Here is a 23,293-nt window from a genome sequence, read left to right as displayed (position 1 = left end):
TGAAAATGTTTCTGTTTTACTCTACTTGTGATCTACATGTATCAGCTGGTAATTTACTTACATAGTAAGTACCATGACCATACAGCGTATGGAATATCTATACAAGGTGTCCCATAAATTATGCTACACTTTCAAAGTTCAAAATTGTATTTGGTACATAACGTAATTGATTGTAGGTGATTAGCTTCTGTAATTTTGGTAAGACTCACTAACAAAGGATTTGATTTGTTGAGAACTGGAGCATTAGATGACCAAAATTGTTTCACAATGCCTGTTTAGTGTTATTTTGACGTGTCATTATATTAAAAGTAACGAATCATTTTAAAGAATCAAATTGATTCTTTGTATTCTTCTTACAACAAAAGTATCTATTTCATGCCTTCATATACCAAAATATCATTATTCAATTGCTCGTGTATGTCAAAAGAAAGTGCAACATGATTTATGGGACACCCTGTATAATTGTAGTTTTAATGATATGCAATGTTTTGGCATTATTTACAAATAACATACTCTTGTAAATAAATTATATCTCTCGTCTTCTTAGAAATGATTTACAAAAATAACAGAATTGAGTCGTACGAATCTCTAGAGGACATGTTGTGCCATGAATCTGTTCCTCTACACGAGGATATATCTGTGGTGATGTATGTACAGATTTAAAGACACGCATCAAAGGATAATAAACCCAAATACCCAAAACTGGTTGTAGACTGATATATTAGTTTCTGTATTGACTTCCAAAACCAAAGCATGACCCCCCCTGTTCTAAATTTAATCATTCCCAAATATGTTCCTGAGGTTTATTTAAACAAATTAACATAGATATTTATATTTTTCAATACATGTAGTAGAATTGTGTTTTATTTAGCCTTTTTCATTTTTTCAGTGTTATTTCTTTTTAATTTTTTTTTTTTTTTTAATTTTATAATTATATTTTGTTTTGTTTGTTAAACCGCCTCCAATCATCAATATTACGCGTTACTCTCCAGTTGTATGGGATGATGAAACAGCTATTATGTAATTGTGATGATGACGAATCTTTTTAAAACGCTAGTAGTATTTGATTAGTAAGTGAATAATATGTGTGAGAACACTTGATAACATGTAATGCGAAATGGACCATTGATCTGAAGAAATATGCCGTCAGTTTGGGGATCCTGTAGAATGGATTCAGTAGTAAACGCGGTTTGGAAAGCTTTATACAGAGTAGTTTGCAAGCATTTATCATTATAATATTTAATTCTAAGTGTCATGTATGTTGTATGAATTATCACTAACCGCCAACACAAGAGGTCTTAAAAGGAGACATCTCTGCTAAGAATATAATCATACAGAGATACAACTTCGCTAGCCAAGGGTATTAAGTCCGATTCTCTTCCTACTACCCTTGGCATATCTCACTTCAGAACAGGTGTTTTAGCTTTCAAATTTTGATTGGATGCGGCTAGGTTCAGGCGACCAATGAAAACGCAGCTTTAATATGTCAACAGAACTGAACTGAAGCTATAGTATAGCGACCTACATTTGTATGTTGTGGCATCAGGCATGTCATGCCTGTTAACATCAACTCCTAGCGAAGTTATATTACTATCTATTTAATCAATTAGATGTTTTATATCAACTGAATGAACGTCTTGGAGACGTTGCTCTCCAAACAGATTGGAAAGTACGTCCGTGGTTTATGTTTCACAAAGTAAACAATTCAATGATATACTGCGATTTCGTTACAAAATTGGATATTGCAGAACTTCTGCATGAAACACAAAAACCTGTCTCCGAACTTACTAATAAACAAATGACTCACACACATGTTCATCTTTGGTATTTTCTGTCGCAAACAACACACGTGTTTCATAGGGCGCTGCCATTTTTTCAAACATACAACAATGATACGAGCTTTTTAATTGGTTGCTTATTACGTAAATGGAAGGGGCGCAACTGCGGTGATCCAGCAGGTGGCGCATTGCGGGAACACCCGTTCTGAAGTGAGATATGCCAAGGGTAGTAGAAAGAGAATCGAACTAATACCCTTGGCTAGCGAAGTTGACAGAGATAATGAATGAAATATAAACTTTATTTTCAATTTTGATTTGATCTCGGATGATATGACAAGGCTGGGCATCGATTTCATTTCATACATGTACACATTTTCTTAGTGAATTGACCATGAATTCGAGAAAAGTTCCAGATCCCGACATATACAGAAACCTATATCGATGTTATGTGTAAGTGTCGAGATAGCACAACTTAACAATGCAAATACGAAGTCTGCAATCATGCATGATGAATTTCGAATTTTCAATATCCGATTTGCATTTTCGTATTTGCAGACGTAAACGTTACAAACGTTCAATAAAAGGATATTTGATATTCTTGGATTCCATAAACTAGTAACGTATGTACCCAGTCAAAAACATTGTTCACCGTATGTTCTTCAATCTTCATATTTGAACAATTAAAAAAATGTGATCTGTCTGTCCCCCAGAGTGCTATTATAGGAGTTTTACTGGAGTCCTTTTGGACTGGCACTTTAAATTAACTAAACACAATGGATACGAGTGTCTCTTCATCTATAGCTTAGGTTTGATGTAAATCAATATTGACTTTATAAAACGTGTTCGTTTATTGCGTTAAAAATGATAGTGTATTTGATGAGTATAATAGGACCATTAATATTGTATGACATACCATATACATGAATAAATATTTAAAGACATTTCAAAGTGTTGGTTAAGTGAATATGCCACTGTTTGGCACGACTACAAACATATAAATACTGTCTGGATATAAGTATTTTACTTACTGGTCCTGGGCTGTCCCTATAACTGTCAGAGTATACTGATCCAATTAGTGAATATCAAATTACCGCCAGTTAGTAATAAAAACACCAGATGAGGTAACTGGTATTACACACCGTAAGCGGGACATTGCATAAACTTTTAATGTTTACTCCAGGTAACGACAAACAAATATTGAAGAGCAAATTAAGAAGAACCCTTATTTAGCCGAGTAAGAATTAGATAACACTGTATACACGCCCACGTATCCTAGTTTACCGAATTCATACCGATACTGGAAATTCAAGCTTATAGACTACTGCTGCAAACAAAAATCTAACTCCAACTAAGACTGACAATGCAAATTGTTTTATCACAGAATCCGCCTGATAGCCAGTGATTTTACCCGTGTAATATTTTTGTATATGCCACTAGTGTAATATGACCTGGAGCGATTTTCATTGGCTAGAAATTCATTGTGACGTCAGACAGAAACAGTAAAATGACGTCAGGATTACGAGGACAGTGGGACAAAATGGTGGCCTCTGCTGGATTTTCGGAATACATTTTGGCGTGAAATTCTTTGTTATGTAGGTATTTGTAGATATGTGATAAAAAGTATCTTAAATTTGTGTTCATTTCATATGAGATTTTATGAAACTCGTTTCGAAGTTTTAATTTTTGCTCGCCTCTTACACTCATTTCATAAAATCTCATACGAAATGAACACTCATGTAAGATCCTATATTTATCACATAATCCGCCTGATATTCAGTGATTTCGGTCATGTAATATTTTTGCGTATGCCACTAGTGTAATATGACCTGGAACGATTTTCATTGGCTGGATATTCATTGTGACGTCAGACAGAAACAATAAAATGACGTCAGAAAATATGACGTGACGTCAGGATTACGAAGACGGCGGGACCAAATGGCGGCTTTTGCTAGATTTTCGGAATACATTTGAACGTGAAATTCTTTGTTATGTAGGTATTTGTAGTTACGTGATAAAAAGTATCTTTAATTTGTGTTCATTTCATATGAGATTTTATGAAACTCGTCTCGAAATTTTAATTTTTGCTCGCCAAGACTCGCAAAAACAAAACTTCTAAGACTCGTTTCATAACATCTCATTGTGAAATGAACACTCATGTTAGATCCTATTTTCCTTCGAAATGCGCATGGATAATATAGGAAACTGAATTTGCGAAGTTCAATATTACAATCATTTTTTTTTTTTTTTTTTTTTTTTGCATCTATGTTTCTGGCATAACTATTCAATTCACTTAGATTTGTCCACCATTGCTATCAGTGGCGTAGCTAACGTGTGTTAGAGGCTTTTACACGTGCAAGCCCAGGCGAGGGGTAGGCCCACAGCGGGTCAATGGGGGGGGGGGGGGGGGGGGGGGGGGTGTTCAGGGGGACGAAGCCCCCCGAGACGGAAAATGGTTTTAAGAAGAAATTGTTTAGCCCCGAAAATGATGTTTGATAATGCTTGGTATTGCTAAACTAGAGTTATTAAAATCAAATGAATAGGTCTGTTTTCTACCTGTACATGATAATTATGCGTTAATGTTTTACTCGCTAAATTCTGTTCCATTTGCAATTACATGTACAAAGACTTTATATTGGGCAAAAAACAAGTAATAATATAGGTAGGTTTTAGGTGTCACTATAATTTGCGAGGTGTCACTAAGCCTATTAGCCTATTTAGAAACATTAGGCTACATGCTCTGATCTCTCAGAGTTACTTCCCTTCATAATGAGGAAAAACGGTATAAAGCTAGTATATTAATAATCCGAAATAAAAGGCCAAAATAAATAAATTCAAAGTAAAATCAAAATCATTTCTATGGAATATATATTCAGCCACTATAGGGCCTTCTTCAGTCCGAAAAAAAATCTTACTTCCCTTCGTTTCTATATTAGTGAATCAAACGCGCCGTTATTTGTCAAATTCTGATTCGAATAAACGTTTATGTGTATGTGATTATTGAAGCTTCTTAGGCACGTCAATCACAAAAAAAAAACATGGCTGCTAAAGAACACGATGCCGAACGAAAGCAGCAGTTTGATTGGCTTTATCCCGAGTTACTATCAAAAGAAGGACTCTTAGACATATTGAGACAGGTGATTTTATTCAATATATATAGAAGTTTGAAAAAAAAATAGTCAGGATTACGAATATCAATACATTATGATCGATATCTCTCAAAAAAAGCGATAAGCAATATTCAGGACCAACATATTGGTTTGGTCATGTACAGTATATAGAGAATACACGGTTAGTATCTTACAATACAAGGTTTATTTTGGTGCGAGACTTAGGAAAGCCGAGATGACGAGGCTTTGCCGAGTCATCTCGGCTTTCCGTGTCGAGCACCAAAATAAAACTTGTATTGTAAGATACTAACCGTGTATTCTGTTTATCCTGCAACCATTATGGCATTCAAAACGAAAGCAAATTGACAGTTCCTTACTTTGTTTGCTCGAAGCGAGACGCTTCTTTGATGCGGAGGTAAAGATTCATTCACTTAACCGCATGAGAGTGCACTCCTTTTTACTGCCGTGGGAAATAAATAAGCTCATTCACAAACAGTCACCGTAATTCTATTCAGTGTGATATATCACTGAAAGGAAATGAAAATACTCAAATAACAATAAATACCCATGAAAGAATTACTTAACAATACATATCTTTGTCATGAGCCAAGAAAAAGACGACACCGCCATATGAGATTTTCGATATCGTAAAAATGACGTCATTTCGGTGAATGTGACGTCACGTTTTAGCGGGACTGAATGACATTTCATTCACCAGAAGGTTTAAGTTCTGGGTCAAGTTAGAAAAAGTGCCGTCAGATATGGAACAAATTCACGTGATCGTATTGACGGATAAAGCATATCGTATTGACGGATAAAGCACAAGTTTATCCGGCAGTAGTTATCGGTCAGTATGTGGGACAGTTGCAGGATAAATTTAAGGGCATGGTTACTCCAACAATGTTCGATGTACTGTACAGCACTATGAGACACTTTTGAAACGATATGTTGTTAAACCTCGTGCAATGCCACACATGAAACTACACGGTCACTGATAACGACCAGGTCCGGCAGCACCGCTAAATCTGGCTATACGTATAGTGGACAAATGTAAACAAACAGGTCAGGTCTGGTCACATTTTTCTCGTGCAGTATGAAAGCATGGATGACGAAACATGTAAGTCGGTAATTTGAATAATGTTTGCCTACTTGCTCATTTGCAGGCGACTTTTTGAAATTCCATCTTTGCAGTTATTTAGTAGACCTATCCTTAGCCCAAGACGCTCTGGCCCTGAAACCAGACTTAACATTATGACAGCTCAGATAGATGTCTGGTTTAGGTTTCATGGTGGTTAGAGCTATAAATAATTATATTATTGCATTTTTCCGTCTGCTTTCATCTGACATCTGAACGAACATGAAAGAAATAGGCCTTCGGAAATGAGAGTCGACAGTCATCAAAATAACATCCAAATATACAATTTTTAAAGAAATGGCTGACTAGTTAACTCTCATGTTATGGGAGTAGGGGTATGGTGTGTGTATATGGTATGACATAATACTGTCACTGACGTTTCAGATATAGCCATCCCTGAACTAACATCATAATAAATTTAACTAAACTAACCTGCAGGCAATTCAGGAGAGAAAACAAAACTACCAATCACAGGCCTCCAGAGACTTCCTTTGATGATGACATTAAAGGCATGCAGTCAACCACAGTGTACTCTTATTTTATTCTTTTGATGTAGCTTGTACATCAGTTTTGCTATGACATAGTTCAAATATAGTGCACTCCAAGTGCACTAGGGTGTAAAGGTTAGCTTATACTCAACTGTATTCCAGGAGTGGATATAACTTAATAATGACAGTGATAGTAACCCCTTGAGTCTCATGGATGTTGACGTGCTAATATCAAGCATTGTGACACACCCTTATAACTGATAATGCCGTTTTTGTAAACCATCATCAACAAGACTCAGCAAGCTAGTCTAGTTGACTAAAGGCTTCAATGGAGCACGTGGCCATGGGCTGATGTGTGTTCAAGGTATTGTAACACATTTGGAAATCAGTAGAGCAATGGACCATTAAGTGCAGGAGTGCGGTTTAGATACCGACTGTTGGCACACTACTGCAGGACTTGTTTCCAATTCAAAATACTGATTTTTTTTCCGAGTGGTACCTAAATTTCTCAATTAATGTTTACTACCAACAGTTTATGTGCAGGTATGAAATGATTAAACACAGAAAAAAGAATGATTTGCACTTATTTCCATTGAGAAATATGAAGTTGCAGCTAATATCACCAGATTTTCCCTATTTCAGATGTAAAAATTCCCAATTTAAAAGTCCCTGTGCTCTGATTTTCAGTCTACAGGATATACATATGTAGACCCTGCTACCCTCACCCTGTTACCCTGGCATAATAGAATTTCTTTCAAAATTAATCCAATTACTTTTAAACTGATTTTGTAAAAAATATCATTTTAAATCACATCAATTTATAACAAGGAACATGAAATATGTTATCTGGGCTCCCAAGTTTCTTCTATACAAATCCATATGCCAATCAGAGTAGTCAAAAGGCACCTATAATAAGTTAAGTCACCTAACATTAGCTGTTAAAGTGTACACGGAATGGTTTGGTATATAAGGCTTGATAAATGTGTCATTGTATAAAATTTAGAATGGAGAAAGTACGAGTTTCATAGCGAATACGGTATTAGAGATAATGCGACTTTTCTCTAGAACACACCTGAAGCCCCAAGCCATTGACCCCGATTCGGGACCCCTGACCTGTGACGTCACGAGGACAACGGGACCTACTCTACTCGCATAAGATAGAGTGGCGATTTTCTGTGTCTGCCATCTAATATAAACTATCTGTTTGTAAATATCGATTTTTACAGACACAAGTACCTGTGTACATGTCCGATACCTATTTAATATTATCCTCAATCACAGATATGAGTTTGTAATACGCTTGAAAATAGGGATTTATACCATGCATATATTGATGTACCTGTCTTAGATAAATGAACATTTCTGCGCGATTTCTGCACGATTTCTGCACAATTATACACAATATAATGTTTATAATAATCCACGTACGTTGCAAATCTACGGTATTTGGAATCACATATACATGAATATTATGTAAAGGATTCTTGACTTTGTTATCCAAAACCCGACTCGGGTCGTTGTACTGGTCAAACCTGCTTTACAAATTTCTGACTTTTTCATATAACCTACCCATACGAATTAAGTTATGATTCTAAACAGAATTTTTTGCATATATGTAAATGCATCTACTTATTGCGTTTTATCTGAAATTGATCCATTTTTTTGACGAAATACATTCAGCTTTCATATAATACAATACATCCGACGACTTGTTGATATTTCGCTCAAGTTCATTTATTAGTGTCTTTAATTGAAAAAATAAATCATGCAGGAGTCAGACAAAAAAAAGACTGAAGATGTCTAAGTCTGATTCAAGTTGCAGATATCAAGTACAAAACAAAATCAGAACGTCCGAATAGCCAATGTCGTGCTGCGTTTATCTCTTTACCTGTATACTGCAGTAACTAAAACGCGTGGTCAACCGAGACTAATGAGGGGGCTAATAACCCAGATTACGTAAGAAAGGTGTTTAGTGACCTGTCACGCTTCGTTGATTAGCTCACGTCAGGTGTCAAAAGTAAGATCACAGGTAAGTTAGCGATGGACCATCATTAAATTGTTGTATTATGTCATATTTGTTTACACTTATAAATCCTTGGTTTACAGTAAAATATACCGTTCGAACATAACATATAACAAGTGTATAAATCACTAGATGTATACATAATTGTATATTTCAGAATGACCAATGTATACATTTGTCTCGTATATATATTTCTAGTTATATGTTTATGTATTTTTGTAACAGAAACTACAAAATTATTTACAAAGGGCATGTCGAGAAAGAACAATGCAAATATGATGCACAATGTCAGAATTTTGATATTTCTGGTAGTTGCTAGATTTTGGATATCCAATTCTTTGTGAATTTCGGTCAATATCGATCATTATATAATACTAATAATGATAATCTATATGACCAATAAATGTACTGTTGAATATTGTTAAAATAACATATGTTCTCATGCATGTACATGTATATGTAGCTATAAAAGGAAGATAGACTCGTTACAGCTATTAATGAATTATGTATTTTAAATTCAATTTCTCAAGTTGCTTATTTTTTTATTTACTCCCCTAACCAATTTATGTCTGTGATATTTACGTGTATTGAACTATGAAATACATTTAACACCTTTTCTTTTTGTTATTCTGATTCTTGAAATCCTTAGGCCAAATGAATTTTTATTTATACAGAAACATATTCAAATGGATAATTATATGACCATCATTTTTCGAATTCGTCTCTTTTTATATGACATTATGAAAATTGAATATTCCCCAGGTTTGATAATTTAGTAAGCTGTTAAAACAGAGATAAGATCTCTATTTAAAAGTTTTTACACAAGGTACACCTGGCTTATACCAGAAACATAAATAACTTATAATTTCCGCTAATCTACTTATGTATTTAGCATGATTTCAGTTGCAATATTTCCTATTTTTTATATAATTAAATCGTCACCATAACTTTACACTGTATATATATCTGTAAAATTCTCGTAACCCCATTTTAGGAATACATATATGTCCACCTTTGTGCTATAACCCCACTACCAAACACCTCACTGCCATTGTCCTCATGACGTCACATCCGGTTATTCCCCAAATCAGCGTGAGCGGCCGATTCCCTGATTAGCAGTTGATATACAGGTAAAAATCGAGCACTTCGGAGGGCGGTATCTCGGTACTGAAGCGGCCGATTTTGATGCGGTTTTCAACATTCTTGTCAGGAGATCAAACAGAATAACATATCTAAATATCATTTTCCATTCCGTGTACACTTTAATAGGCCTAGGACATAAAGTTGAAACAACCAACCTAATGTAAAATAATCAGTAAAATGCACATTTATGTCGATGCCTGAACTAGGGACCAAGTCTGGTTCTATGGCATGATAAACCAAGTTTCTACTGGCTAAGACAAAAAGTGTTCTCTGCCACCTGAGTGACAGCTGACCCACTATAAACTTTTAAACATTCATGTATCTCCTCTTTTGGAGTAGGTCATCATAACTTGTGCTAAGTATGGATTACATATTTAGACAATGGCTATACATGTGTATATCTATGAAACGTTTGTGACCAATAAGTTTTCTGACATTCCTTCTACCAAAACTAATTTTAAATACTTGATTTGTTACAGAGGTATGTTAGCCATCCAGATATTGAGACACTGGAGAAAGATGATTTGGTGGAGCTATACTACAAGTATGTCATCCCCTTACCTCAAAGAAAATATAGGATGAACCGAAGGGGGAGAGAGATGACAAGAAAGCAAATCCTGCTTGCCAAGAAAAGAAAAATAATGGCACCTGATGAAACTGAACCAACTGAAAAGTAAGCCTGGCTCTAAATTTTCTGGTACATTTTTAGTAATTTTTGATATGAAGGAATGTATAGACACTTTTCCTTAATAGATTGAAATTAAAATTCCTACAAATGAGAAAAATTAGCATCCAAAGATATAAATATGTACAATTCAATGATTCAATACCAGAAATACCCATTTACAAAATTTTGCCCTCTACATGAATTAGCGCTTCCAAAACAGCAAGCATGAAAACCGCTAACATGAAACTAATACCAAAATAAGTATGTTTATACTCATCCTCGATACTCCAGGGTTCCAATCACATACAATCTCTAGACCCCTGGACCATCCTCGATACTCCAGGGTTCCAATCACATACAATCTCTAGACCCCTGGACCATCCTCGATACTCCAGGGTTCCAATCACATACAATCTCTAGACCCCTGGACCATCCTCGATACTCCAGGGTTCCAATCACATACAATCTCTAGGCCCCTGGACCATCCTCGATACTCCAGGGTTCCAATCACATACAATCTCTAGACCCCTGGACCATCCTCGATACTCCAGGGTTCCAATCACATACAATCTCTAGGCCCCTGGACCATCCTCGATACTCCAGGGTTCCAATCACATACAATCTCTAGGCCCCTGGACCATCCTCGATACTCCAGGGTTCCAATCACATACAATCTCTAGACCCCTGGACCATCCTCGATACTCCAGGGTTCCAATCACATACAATCTCTAGACCCCTGGACCATCCTCGATACTCCAGGGTTCCAATCACATACAATCTCTAGGCCCCTGGACCATCCTCGATACTCCAGGGTTCCAATCACATACAATCTCTAGACCCCTGGACCATCCTCGATACTCCAGGGTTCCAATCACATACAATCTCTAGACCCCTGGACCATCCTCGATACTCCAGGGTTCCAATCACATACAATCTCTAGACCCCTGGACCATCCTCGATACTCCAGGGTTCCAATCACATACAATCTCTAGACCCCTGGACCATCCTCGATACTCCAGGGTTCCAATCACATACAATCTCTAGACCCCTGGACCATCCTCGATACTCCAGGGTTCCAATCACATACAATCTCTAGACCCCTGGACCATCCTCGATACTCCAGGGTTCCAATCACATACAATCTCTAGACCCCTGGACCATCCTCGATACTCCAGGGTTCCAATCACATACAATCTCTAGACCCCTGGACCATCCTCGATACTCCAGGGTTCCAATCACATACAATCTCTAGACCCCTGGACCATCCTCGATACTCCAGGGTTCCAATCACATACAATCTCTAGACCCCTGGACCATCCTCGATACTCCAGGGTTCCAATCACATACAATCTCTAGACCCCTGGACCATCCTCGATACTCCAGGGTTCCAATCACATACAATCTCTAGACCCCTGGACCATCCTCGATACTCCAGGGTTCCAATCACATACAATCTCTAGACCCCTGGACCATCCTCGATACTCCAGGGTTCCAATCACATACAATCTCTAGACCCTGGACCATCCTCGATACTCCAGGGTTCCAATCACATACAATCTCTAGACCCCTGGACCATCCTCGATACTCCAGGGTTCCAATCACATACAATCTCTAGACCCCTGGACCATCCTCGATACTCCAGGGTTCCAATCACATACAATCTCTAGACCCCTGGACCATCCTCGATACTCCAGGGTTCCAATCACATACAATCTCTAGACCCTGGACCATCCTCGATACTCCGGGTTCCAATCACATACAATCTCTAGACCCCTGGACCATCCTCGATACTCCAGGGTTCCAATCACATACAATCTCTAGACCCCTGGACCATCCTCGATACTCCAGGGGTTCCAATCAAATAAAATCTCTACACCACAGGGCTATCTCATAGCAAAACTGGAGGCAACAGAACAGGTAATTTAGTCCTTTGATGCACATCAAAAGAGCCGTAAAACGGTAAACTGTGGTCGACTGTACGTGTGGCTTTGAAATTTGGCGTCGCTCTCTCTGTAGTCTTCAGAGAAAATTTTTGCAGGCCTGTGATGGTTCAACTGCGAGATAGTCAAGGGGTGTAGTGATAGTAAGTGATTGGAACTAGGAGTGTCACGGTTTAACCGAAAAATTCAACCGTACGGTTCGGTTCGGTACAATAATTCTTAGTTTCGGTTCGGTTCATTTTTTTGCACATACATAATATCTAAATGATATATTTCACTTATTGTTTGATATTATATAATTGATGATTTTTTTATTATATTTTTTTCGATAACAATCCCGCAGAATATCGGCAGCTAAATCAAGCCGCCATTGTGTTGCCGATTGTAAACAATCCCATTTCCGTCGGCCAATATTCCGTGAATTAAACCATTTTACGATTGAACATGCACCTGGTACGTAATAATGTTTATCTCTATTATAATTCCAATGCATAATACTTTTTAAACACTTTTTCTGAGATAATACCGATGTATTGATTTGCGGTAAAACTTACAATTTTCACATGTCAATCATCACATAATAATGCGTCATGAAGGATACAAGAAAAGTTTTAGTGACGAAATAATGTATCATAAAGGATACGAGGACATATATCTCTCTGTGACTGATTAATGTGTCAATAGTACTGAAAGAGTTAAAAAGATAAGAAAATGTTCAATTATGTTTTTTAAAGATGTTCCACTGCTGACAGATCATAAATAATACTCATTACTCAATATTTGAACAAAAATTGGTATTTAATCGTGTTATATGTCTAATTAAGACACAAAATGATATAAAATAATTAATGAATTTCTTTGCTGCATGCACTTTTAGAACTTCAATCTATATAGGATATAGTGCTGTTGATAATTTTTCAGGACGCAATTAACTACAAATGTATATGTATTTAATTAGAAGTAAAATTTTGATAAAGAAAAAAAACATTTGTTGAAGTGATATACCATCTTTAAATCTAAAGCAAAACTTGTTTTTGATAGAAAATATACTTAAAAAGTGTTCAATTAAGATTTGTCTGAACCGAACCGAAAAAAACGAAAACCGATCAAAAAAGGTTGAAACAGAACCGAGCTGAAAAAACATGAACCGTGACATTTCCATTTTGAAACCCCTGGAGTATTGAGGATGGTCCAGGGCTGTAGAGATCGTAAGTGATTGGAACCCCTGGAGTATTGAAGATGGTCCAGGGCTGTAGAGATCGTAAGTGATTGGAACCCCTGGAGTATTGAAGATGGTCCAGGGCTGTAGAGATCGTAAGTGATTGGAACCCCTGGAGTATCGAGGATGGTCCAGGGCTGTAGAGATCGTAAGTGATTGGAAACCCTGGAGTATCGAGGATGGTGCAGGGCTGTAGTGATCGTAAGTGATTGGAACCCCTGGAGTATCGAGGATGGTCCAGGGGTGTAGAGATCGTAAGTGATTGGAACCCCTGGAATATTAAGGATGGTCCAGGGGTGTAGAGATCGTAAGTGATTGGAACCCCTGGAATATCGAGGATGGTCCAGGGCTGTAGTGATCGTAAGTGATTGGAACCCCTGGAGTATCGAGGATGGTCCAGGGCTGTAGTGATCGTAAGTGACTGGAACCCCTGGAGTATCGAGGATGGTTTAAAGTATACAAATAATTGAGAAGTCTTAACTTGATCGACATAATATTTATGATTATTGAGAAAGTTATATATTAAAAGAAATACTAGTAAATTGGTTTTAGCTAATGACAATTTTCACATTTTTTTTTTTTTTTTTTGCAGGAAACAGCATGTAGACAGCTCTATTAATTCTCGATTTATTACATCATTAAATGATCCTTCCAAAGCTGAAAACCGTCTAAAACCACCTCCATCTTGTATTGACTTTAAAAGGAAAACAATCAAGTTGGGATCTACTTCAAAACCATCACAGGCACAAGATAATGATTCTAATGAAGACAAAGATTCACCACAAGGAAAAAAGAAAATCAAGTTGATAACATTTTCATCATCAGAAATTTCTCCAGGATTAAGCCCCAAAGACAAATCTCCATGTATCTCTCCTGGGAATACACCAAAAGAGGATATTTCTATGAATAAAAACAAAACAGTTTGTCTTATTAACAAACACCTGACTGATTCAGGACCTTGTGCTAAAGAGAAGCAGCAGACCTCACCAAACAAAGTTACGACAACATCTGAAAGTCCTAATTCCAAAGCACAGAAGAGAGATGGAGATACAGAAAAGGTTGGTACTCTTTACGATTGAAATTTATTTAGTACAATACATATTTTGTAAACACATGACCTTTTTCACAAAATATATCTTACAGTACATGCTATAATGTACATGTTCTTCTAAGTCGTCAGAAGAATATTTACAAATGACCCGAGTTTAAGATATAGTTGTTTAATCTCTATTTTCAGGAATCCAGTGTTACTCCAACATCAAATAAAAAGATCAGAATAAAACGGATACCTTGGCCTTAGGTATACTACCAGAGAATGACAAACTACCGGTAACATCAATATAATTTATGTTTATACAAATGATGGTGGCGATGGTAAAATTCTTACTTAGCAGTGAGAACAAAGCTAGCTCTCAATATTTTTTAAAATATTTTATTGTCAATAATAAACATATGCTCATGCCTGGATTGCATACCTGATATGATGATATTGACATTGTAAAGAGCTTGGTGATAGGAGACGAATGGAATTTACTGTATACATGCATCAGTATAAATATTTTATTGATCTTAGTTATTATTTTCAAAATAAATGATTTTAAATCTTGAACAGCACATTCTTGTTTTCTGTTTTATAAGGATTTATCAGCATGATTTTGCTTTGCTCCAAATTTGTTTCATCTAAACATTGGTGATCTAAACTATAACTGGTCCAAGAGATTGTTCAAGAGTGTGAATTAAATCTTCTGAACCATGAAAACATTTTACAGAATAAACCAGCTGTACTTTTAATTAAAATAAAAGAAAAAATCACAAACCATTCTTCATCTTTGAAAGGCTCATTTATTTTGTTTTAAACTTTAAGAACATATTGCTTTTCATTTTACATATACATATGTACATGTATAACAAAAATACAAAAGTAACAGGTTTTAACATGAATAAATGTGTTACATTATGAATATTCCTCCAGTAAATATATCATGCATCAACGCTAGAGAGATAAAAATGATTATTACAAAGTGGTTTTTAAAAATAGATCCACAATTTTTTCCAGTGACAAGGTCAAAACTGATTTGTCTTTACATTAATTTGTTTGTTCTTTTAACTGAGGCTGTTTCTATGGGTGAAATCATGTACATTGTATATTGTCTATGAATACATATGGAATACTTACATAACAATATAATGACCGTTCTTCTCAATAATTGACTCTAATCTTTTTAATCTTTATTTTTTGTTAGCAATATGAACGACTTCTAAAAGCTCTGCTATGACACTAAGAACCTAATATAAAAACTAAATTTGCCCTCTTCTGCTTTTAAAATATAATATCCAACCACTCAATTTGTAGCTCTTTTTTATTCTATAAGGCTTAGCTCTTCCAACTACGAGCTGGAAGATATATTGAGAAGACTTCTCTTCTTAGAAGAGTGCAAATCAAGTTAGCCTAAAGAAAGTCAAATTATGTACAACTATATACATATATTGCTATTAGCAAATAAACTACATAACCTGACAAAGTCAGTGACTAACCCTATGTTATAACCACTACATAACCTAACAAAGTTAGTGACTAACCCTATCTTATAGCCACTACGTAACCTAACATAGTCAGTGACTAACCCTATGTTATAGTCACAACATAACAAAGTTAGTGACTAACCCTATGTTATAGCCACTACGTAACCTAACAAAGTCAGTGACTAACCCTATGTTATAGCCACTACGTAACAAAGTCAGTGACTAACCCTATGTTATAGTCACTGACTAACCCTATGTTATAGTCACTACGTAACCTAACAAAGTCAGTGACTAACCCTATGTTATAGCCACTACGTAACCTAACAAAGTCAGTGACTAACCCTATGTTATAGTCACTACGTAACCTAACAAAGTCAGTGACTAACCCTATGTTATAGCCACTACGTAACCTAACAAAGTCAGTGACTAACCCTATGTTATAGTCACAACAGTAACCTAGTAGCACTAGTAGTGTGACTAACCCTATGTTATAGCCACTACGTAACCTAACAAAGTCAGTGACTAACCTATGTTATAGCCACTACGTAGGACCTAAACAAAGTCAGTGACTAACCCTATGTTATAGTCACTACGTAACCTAACATAGTCAGTGACTAACCCTATGTTATAGTCACTACGTAACCTAACAAAGTCAGTGACTAACCCTATGTTATAGTCACTACGTAACCTAACAAAGTCAGTGACTAACCCTATGTTATAGCCACTACGTAACAAAGTCAGTGACTAACCCTATGTTATAGCCACTACGTAACCTAACAAAGTCAGTGACTAACCCTATGTTATAGCCACTACGTAACCTAACAAAGTCAGTGACTAACCCTATGTTATAGTCACTACGTAACCTAACAAAGTCAGTGACTAACCCTATGTTATAGTCACTACGTAACCTAACAAAGTCAGTGACTAACCCTATGTTATAGCCACTACGTAACCTAACAAAGTCAGTGACTAACCCTATGTTATAGCCACTACGTAACCTAACAAAGTCAGTGACTAACCCTATGTTATAGTCACTACGTAACCTAACATAGTCAGTGACTAACCCTATGTTATAGCCACTAAGTAACAAAATCAGTGACTAACCCTATGTTATAGCCACTACGTAACCTAACAAAGTCAGTGACTAACCCTATGTTATAGCCACTACGTAACCTAACAAAGTCAGTGACTAACCCTATGTTATAGCCACTACGTAACCTAACAAAGTCAGTGACTAACCCTATGTTATAGTCACTACGTAACCTAACAAAGTTAGTGACTAACCCTATGTTATAGCCACTACGTAACCTAACAAAGTCAGTGACTAACCCTATGTTATAGCCACTACGTAACCTAACAAAGTCAGTGACTAACCCTATGTTATAGTCACTACGTAACCTAACAAAGTCAGTGACTAACCCTATGTTATAGCCACTACGTAACCTAACAAAGTCAGTGACTAACCCTATGTTATAGCCACTACGTAACCTAACATAGTCAGTGACTAACCCTATGTTATAGTCACTACGTAACACTAACAAAGTCAGTGACTAACCCTATGTTATAGCCACTACGTAACCTAACATAGTCAGTGACTAACCCTATGTTATAGTCACTACGTAACCTAACAAAGTCAGTGACTAACCCTATGTTATAGCCACTACGTAACCTAACAAAGTCAGTGACTAACCCTATGTTATAGTCACTACGTAACCTAACAAAGTCAGTGACTAACCCTATGTTATAGCCACTACGTAACCTAACAAAGTCAGTGACTAACCCTATGTTATAGTCACTACGTAACCTAACAAAGTCAGTGACTAACCCTATGTTATAGCCACTACGAACCTAACAAAGTCAGTGACTAACCCTATGTTATAGCCACTACGTAACCTAACAAAGTCAGTGACTAACCCTATGTTATAGTCACTACGTAACCTAACAAAGTCAGTGACTAACCCTATGTTATAGCCACTACGTAACCTAACAAAGTCAGTGACTAACCCTATGTTATAGTCACTACGTAACCTAACAAAGTCAGTGACTAACCCTATGTTATAGCCACTACTACATAACCTAACAAAGTCAGTGACTAACCCTATGTTATAGCCACTACGTAACCTAACAAAGTCAGTGACTAACCCTATGTTATAGTCACTACGTAACCTAACAAAGTCAGTGACTAACCCTATGTTATAGCCACTACGTAACCTAACAAAGTCAGTGACTAACCCTATGTTATAGCCACTACGTAACCTAACATAGTCAGTGACTAACCCTATGTTATAGTCACTACGTAACCTAACAAAGTCAGTGACTAACCCTATGTTATAGTCACTACGTAACCTAACAAAGTCAGTGACTAACCCTATGTTATAGTCACTACGTAACCTAACAAAGTCAGTGACTAACCCTATGTTATAGTCACTACGTAACCTAACAAAGTCAGTGACTAACCCTATGTTATAGCCACTACGTAACCTAACAAGTCAGTGACTAACCCTATGTTATAGTCACTATGAACCTAACAAAGTCAGTGACTAACCCTATGTTATAGCCACTACGTAACCTAACATAGTCAGTGACTAACCCTATGTTATAGTCACTACGTAACCTAACAAAGTCAGTGACTAACCCTATGTTATAGTCACTACGTAACCTAACATAGTCAGTGACTAACCCTATGTTATAGCCACTACGTAACCTAACAAAGTCAGTGACTAACCCTATGTTATAGTCACTACGTAACCTAACAAAGTCAGTGACTAACCCTATGTTATAGTCACTACGTAACCTAACAAAGTCAGTGACTAACCCTATGTTATAGCCACTACGTAACCTAACAAAGTCAGTGACTAACCCTATGTTATAGCCACTAACCTAACAAAGTCAGTGACTAACCCTATGTTATAGCCACTACGTAACCTAACAAAGTCAGTGACTAACCCTATGTTATAGTCACTACGTAACCTAACAAAGTTAGTGACTAACCCTATGTTATAGCCACTACGTAACCTAACAAAGTCAGTGACTAACCCTATGTTATAGCCACTACATACGTAACCTAACAAAGTCAGTGACTAACCCTATGTTATAGTCACTACGTAACCTAACAAAGTCAGTGACTAACCCTATGTTATAGCCACTACGTAACCTAACAAAGTCAGTGACTAACCCTATGTTATAGTCACTACGTAACCTAACAAAGTCAGTGACTAACCCTATGTTATAGCCACTACGTAACCTAACAAAGTCAGTGACTAACCCTATGTTATAGCCACTACGTAACCTAACAAAGTCAGTGACTAACCCTATGTTATAGCCACTACGTAACCTAACAAAGTCAGTGACTAACCCTATGTTATAGCCACTACGTAACCTAACAAAGTCAGTGACTAACCCTATGTTATAGCCACTACGTAACCTAACAAAGTCAGTGACTAACCCTATGTGTATAGTCACTACGTAACCTAACAAAGTCAGTGACTAACCCTATGTTATAGCACTACGAACCTAACATAGTCAGTGACTAACCCTATGTTATAGCACTACGTAACCAACAAAGTCAGTGACTAACCCTATGTTACTATAGTCACTACGTAACCTAACAAAGTCAGTGACTAACCCTATGTTATAGCACTACGTAACCTAACAAAGTCAGTGACTAACCCTATGTTATAGTCACTACGTAACAAAGTTAGTGACTAAGCCTATGTTATAGTCACTACGTAACCTAACATAGTCAGTGACTAACCCTATGTTATAGCCACTACGTAACCTAACAAAGTCAGTGACTAACCCTATGTTATAGTCACTACGTAACCTAACAAAGTCAGTGACTAACCCTATGTTATAGCACTCACAACGTAACCTAACAAAGTCAGTGACTAACCCTATGTTATAGCCACTACGTAACAAAGTCAGTGACTAACCCTATGTTATAGTCACTACGTAACCTAACATAGTCAGTGACTAACCCTATGTTATAGCCACTACGTAACCTAACAAAGTCAGTGACTAACCCTATGTTATAGCCACTACGTAACCTAACAAAGTCAGTGACTAACCCTATGTTATAGTCACTACATAACCTAACAAAGTCAGTGACTAACCCTATGTTATAGCACTACTAACCTACAAAGTAGTGACTAACCCTATGTTATAGCCACTACGTAACCTAACAAAGTCAGTGACTAACCCTATGTTATAGTCACTACGTAACCTAACAAAGTCAGTGACTAACCCTATGTTATAGCCACTACGTAACCTAACAAGTCAGTGACTAACCCTATGTTATAGTCACTACGTAAAAGTATGACTAACCCTAACACTACTAACAAGTCAGTGACTAACCCTATGTTATAGTCACTACGTAACCTAACAAAGTCAGTGACTAACCCTATGTTATATAGCCACTACGTAACCTAACAAAGTCAGTGACTAACCCTATGTTATAGTCACTACGTAACCTAACAAAGTCAGTGACTAACCCTATGTTATAGTCACTACGTAACCTAACAAAGTCAGTGACTAACCCTATGTTATAGCCACTACGTAACCTAACAAAGTCAGTGACTAACCCTATGTTATAGTCACTACGTAACCTAACAAAGTCAGTGACTAACCCTATGTTATAGTCACTACGTAACCTAACAAATGTGACTAACCCTATGTTATAGTCACTACGTAACCTAACAAAGTCAGTGACTAACCCTATGTTATAGCCACTACGTAACCTAACAAAGTCAGTGACTAACCCTATGTTATAGCCACTACGTAACCTAACAAAGTCAGTGACTAACCCTATGTTATAGTCACTACGTAACCTAACAAGTCAGTGACTAACCCTATGTTATAGTTACTAACCTAACAAAGTCAGTGACTAACCCTATGTTATAGCACTACGTAACCTAACAAAGTCAGTGACTAACCCTATGTTATAGCCACTACGTAACCTAACAAAGTCAGTGACTAACCCTATGTTATAGCCACTACGTAACCTAACAAAGTCAGTGACTAACCCTATGTTATAGTCACTACGTAACCTAACAAAGTCAGTGACTAACCCTATGTTATAGTCACTACGTAACCTAACAAAGTCAGTGACTAACCCTATGTTATAGCCACTACGTAACCTAACAAAGTCAGTGACTAACCCTATGTTATAGTCCACTACGTAACCTAACAAAGTCAGTGACTAACCCTATGTTATAGTCACTACGTACGTAACAAAGTTAGTGACTAAGCCTATGTTATAGTCACTACGTAACCTAACATAGTCAGTGACTAACCCTATGTTATAGTCACTACGTAACAAAGTTAGTGACTAAGCCTATGTTATAGTCACTACGTAACCTAACATAGTCAGTGACTAACCCTATGTTATAGCCACTACGTAACCTAACAAAGTCAGTGACTAACCCTATGTTATAGCCACTACGTAACCTAACAAAGTTAGTGACTAACCCTATGTTATAGCACTACGTAACCTAACAAAGTCAGTGACTAACCCTATGTTATAGTCACTACGTAACCTAACAAAGTTACTAGTGACTACTAACCTATGTTATATAGTCACTACGTAACCTAACAAAGTCAGTGACTAACCCTATGTTATAGTCCACTACGTAACCTAACAAAGTCAGTGACTAACCCTATGTTATAGCCACTACGTAACCTAACAAAGTCAGTGACTAACCCTATGTTATAGTCACTACGTAACCTAACAAAGTCAGTGACTAACCCTATGTTATAGCCACTACGTAACCTAACAAAGTCAGTGACTAACCCCTATGTGACTAACCTATGTTATAGCACTACGTAACCTAACAAAGTCAGTGACTAACCCTATGTTATAGCACTACGTAACCTAACAAAGTCAGTGACTAACCCTATGTTATAGTCCACTACAAGTATGACTAACCTATGTTATAGCAAGTAATAAAAGTCAGTGACTAACCCTATGTTATAGTCACTACGTAACCTAACAAAGTCAGTGACTAACCCTATGTTATAGTCACTATAACCTAACAAAGTTAGTGACTAAGCCCTATGTTATAGCCACTACGTAACCTAACAAAGTTAGTGACTAACCCTATGTTATAGTCACTACGTAACCTAACAAAGTCAGTGACTAACCCTATGTTATAGCCACTACGTAACCTAACAAAGTAGTGAGTACTAACCCTATGTTATATAGTCCACTACGTAACCTAACAAAGTCAGTGACTAACCCTATGTTATAGTCACTACGTAACCTAACAAAGTCAGTGACTAATCCTATGTTATAGTCACTACGTAACAAAGTTAGTGACTAACCCTATGTTATAGTCACTACATAACCTAAAAAGTCAGTGACTAACCCTATGTTATAGCCACTACGTAACCTAACAAAGTCAGTGACTAACCCTATGTTATAGTCACTACGTAACCTAACAAAGTCAGTGACTAACCCTATGTTATAGTCACTACGTAACCTAACAAAGTTAGTGACTAACCCTATGTTATAGCCACTACGTAACCTAACAAAGTCAGTAACAAAGTCAGTGACTAACCCTATGTTATAGCCACTACGTAACCTAACAAAGTCAGTGACTAACCCTATGTTATAGTCACTACGTAACCTAACAAAGTTAGTGACTAACCCTATGTTATAGTCACTACGTAACCTAACAAAATCAGTGACTAACCCTATGTTATAGCCACTACATAACAAAGTTAGTGACTAACCCTATGTTATAGCCACTACATAACCTCACAAAGTTAGTGACTAACCCTATGTTATAGCCACTATGAACCTAACAAAGTTAGTGACTAACCCTATGTTATAGCCACTATGAACCTAACAAAGTCAGTGACTAACCCTATGTTATAGCCACTACGTAACCTTACAAAGTTAGTGACTAACCCTATGTTATAGCCACTACATATTTTATCTGCAATGTAGTAGTGATAAATGAAATATTTAGAAATTTACTAATATAGCGTTCTTTGGAATGGAAATGATTTTAGGTTCATCTGGGTTTTTTTGAGAAGTGAATTTCATGATCATTATCTCTTAAGAGATAACAACAAATTACATGTATAAATAAAGCATTTTGTATTTTTGCTCCTGATAGTTCAGATTAACTAGACCTCTCATACTTTTGACTTGTAAGCTGATGTTATTTCTAAATAGCTCTAAAATTAATTTATATAACAGAATAAAGTTAATCATTGATTATTGAAACCGACTACAAGTCAGCAAACTTATACAGATACAACATTGAAA

General features: G+C 36.6%; 1 protein-coding gene across 1 annotated transcript; it reads left to right on the top strand.

Moving 5' to 3' along the window:
• Positions 1–4,774: 4,774 nt before the first annotated feature.
• LOC138306322 (ashwin-like) lies at positions 4,775–15,109 on the top strand. The gene is made up of 4 exons (XM_069246760.1): positions 4,775–4,912; positions 10,154–10,347; positions 14,093–14,558; positions 14,738–15,109. Exons 1-4 carry the CDS (start codon positions 4,814–4,816, stop codon positions 14,798–14,800), a joined length of 822 nt encoding a protein of 273 aa, XP_069102861.1. The 5' UTR covers positions 4,775–4,813; the 3' UTR covers positions 14,801–15,109.
• Positions 15,110–23,293: the final 8,184 nt, after the last annotated feature.

The sequence above is a fragment of the Argopecten irradians genome, chromosome 1 (genome assembly GCF_041381155.1).
Source record: "Argopecten irradians isolate NY chromosome 1, Ai_NY, whole genome shotgun sequence".
NCBI classification, from domain to species: domain Eukaryota; kingdom Metazoa; phylum Mollusca; class Bivalvia; order Pectinida; family Pectinidae; genus Argopecten; species Argopecten irradians.
This window is presented reverse-complemented; position numbering and strand designations above follow the sequence as displayed.

What these genes read in the sequence shown, in the direction of transcription:
- LOC138306322 (XM_069246760.1), top strand. Translation starts at nt 4,814, where the DNA reads ATGGCTGCTAAAGAACACGATGCCGAACGAAAGCAGCAGTTTGATTGG. An exon ending in TCTTAGACATATTGAGACAG is followed by an intron (nt 4,913 to 10,153) that starts GTGATTTTATTC and finishes GATTTGTTACAG; the next exon opens with AGGTATGTTAGCCATCCAGA. An exon ending in GAGATGGAGATACAGAAAAG is followed by an intron (nt 14,559 to 14,737) that starts GTTGGTACTCTT and finishes CTCTATTTTCAG; the next exon opens with GAATCCAGTGTTACTCCAAC.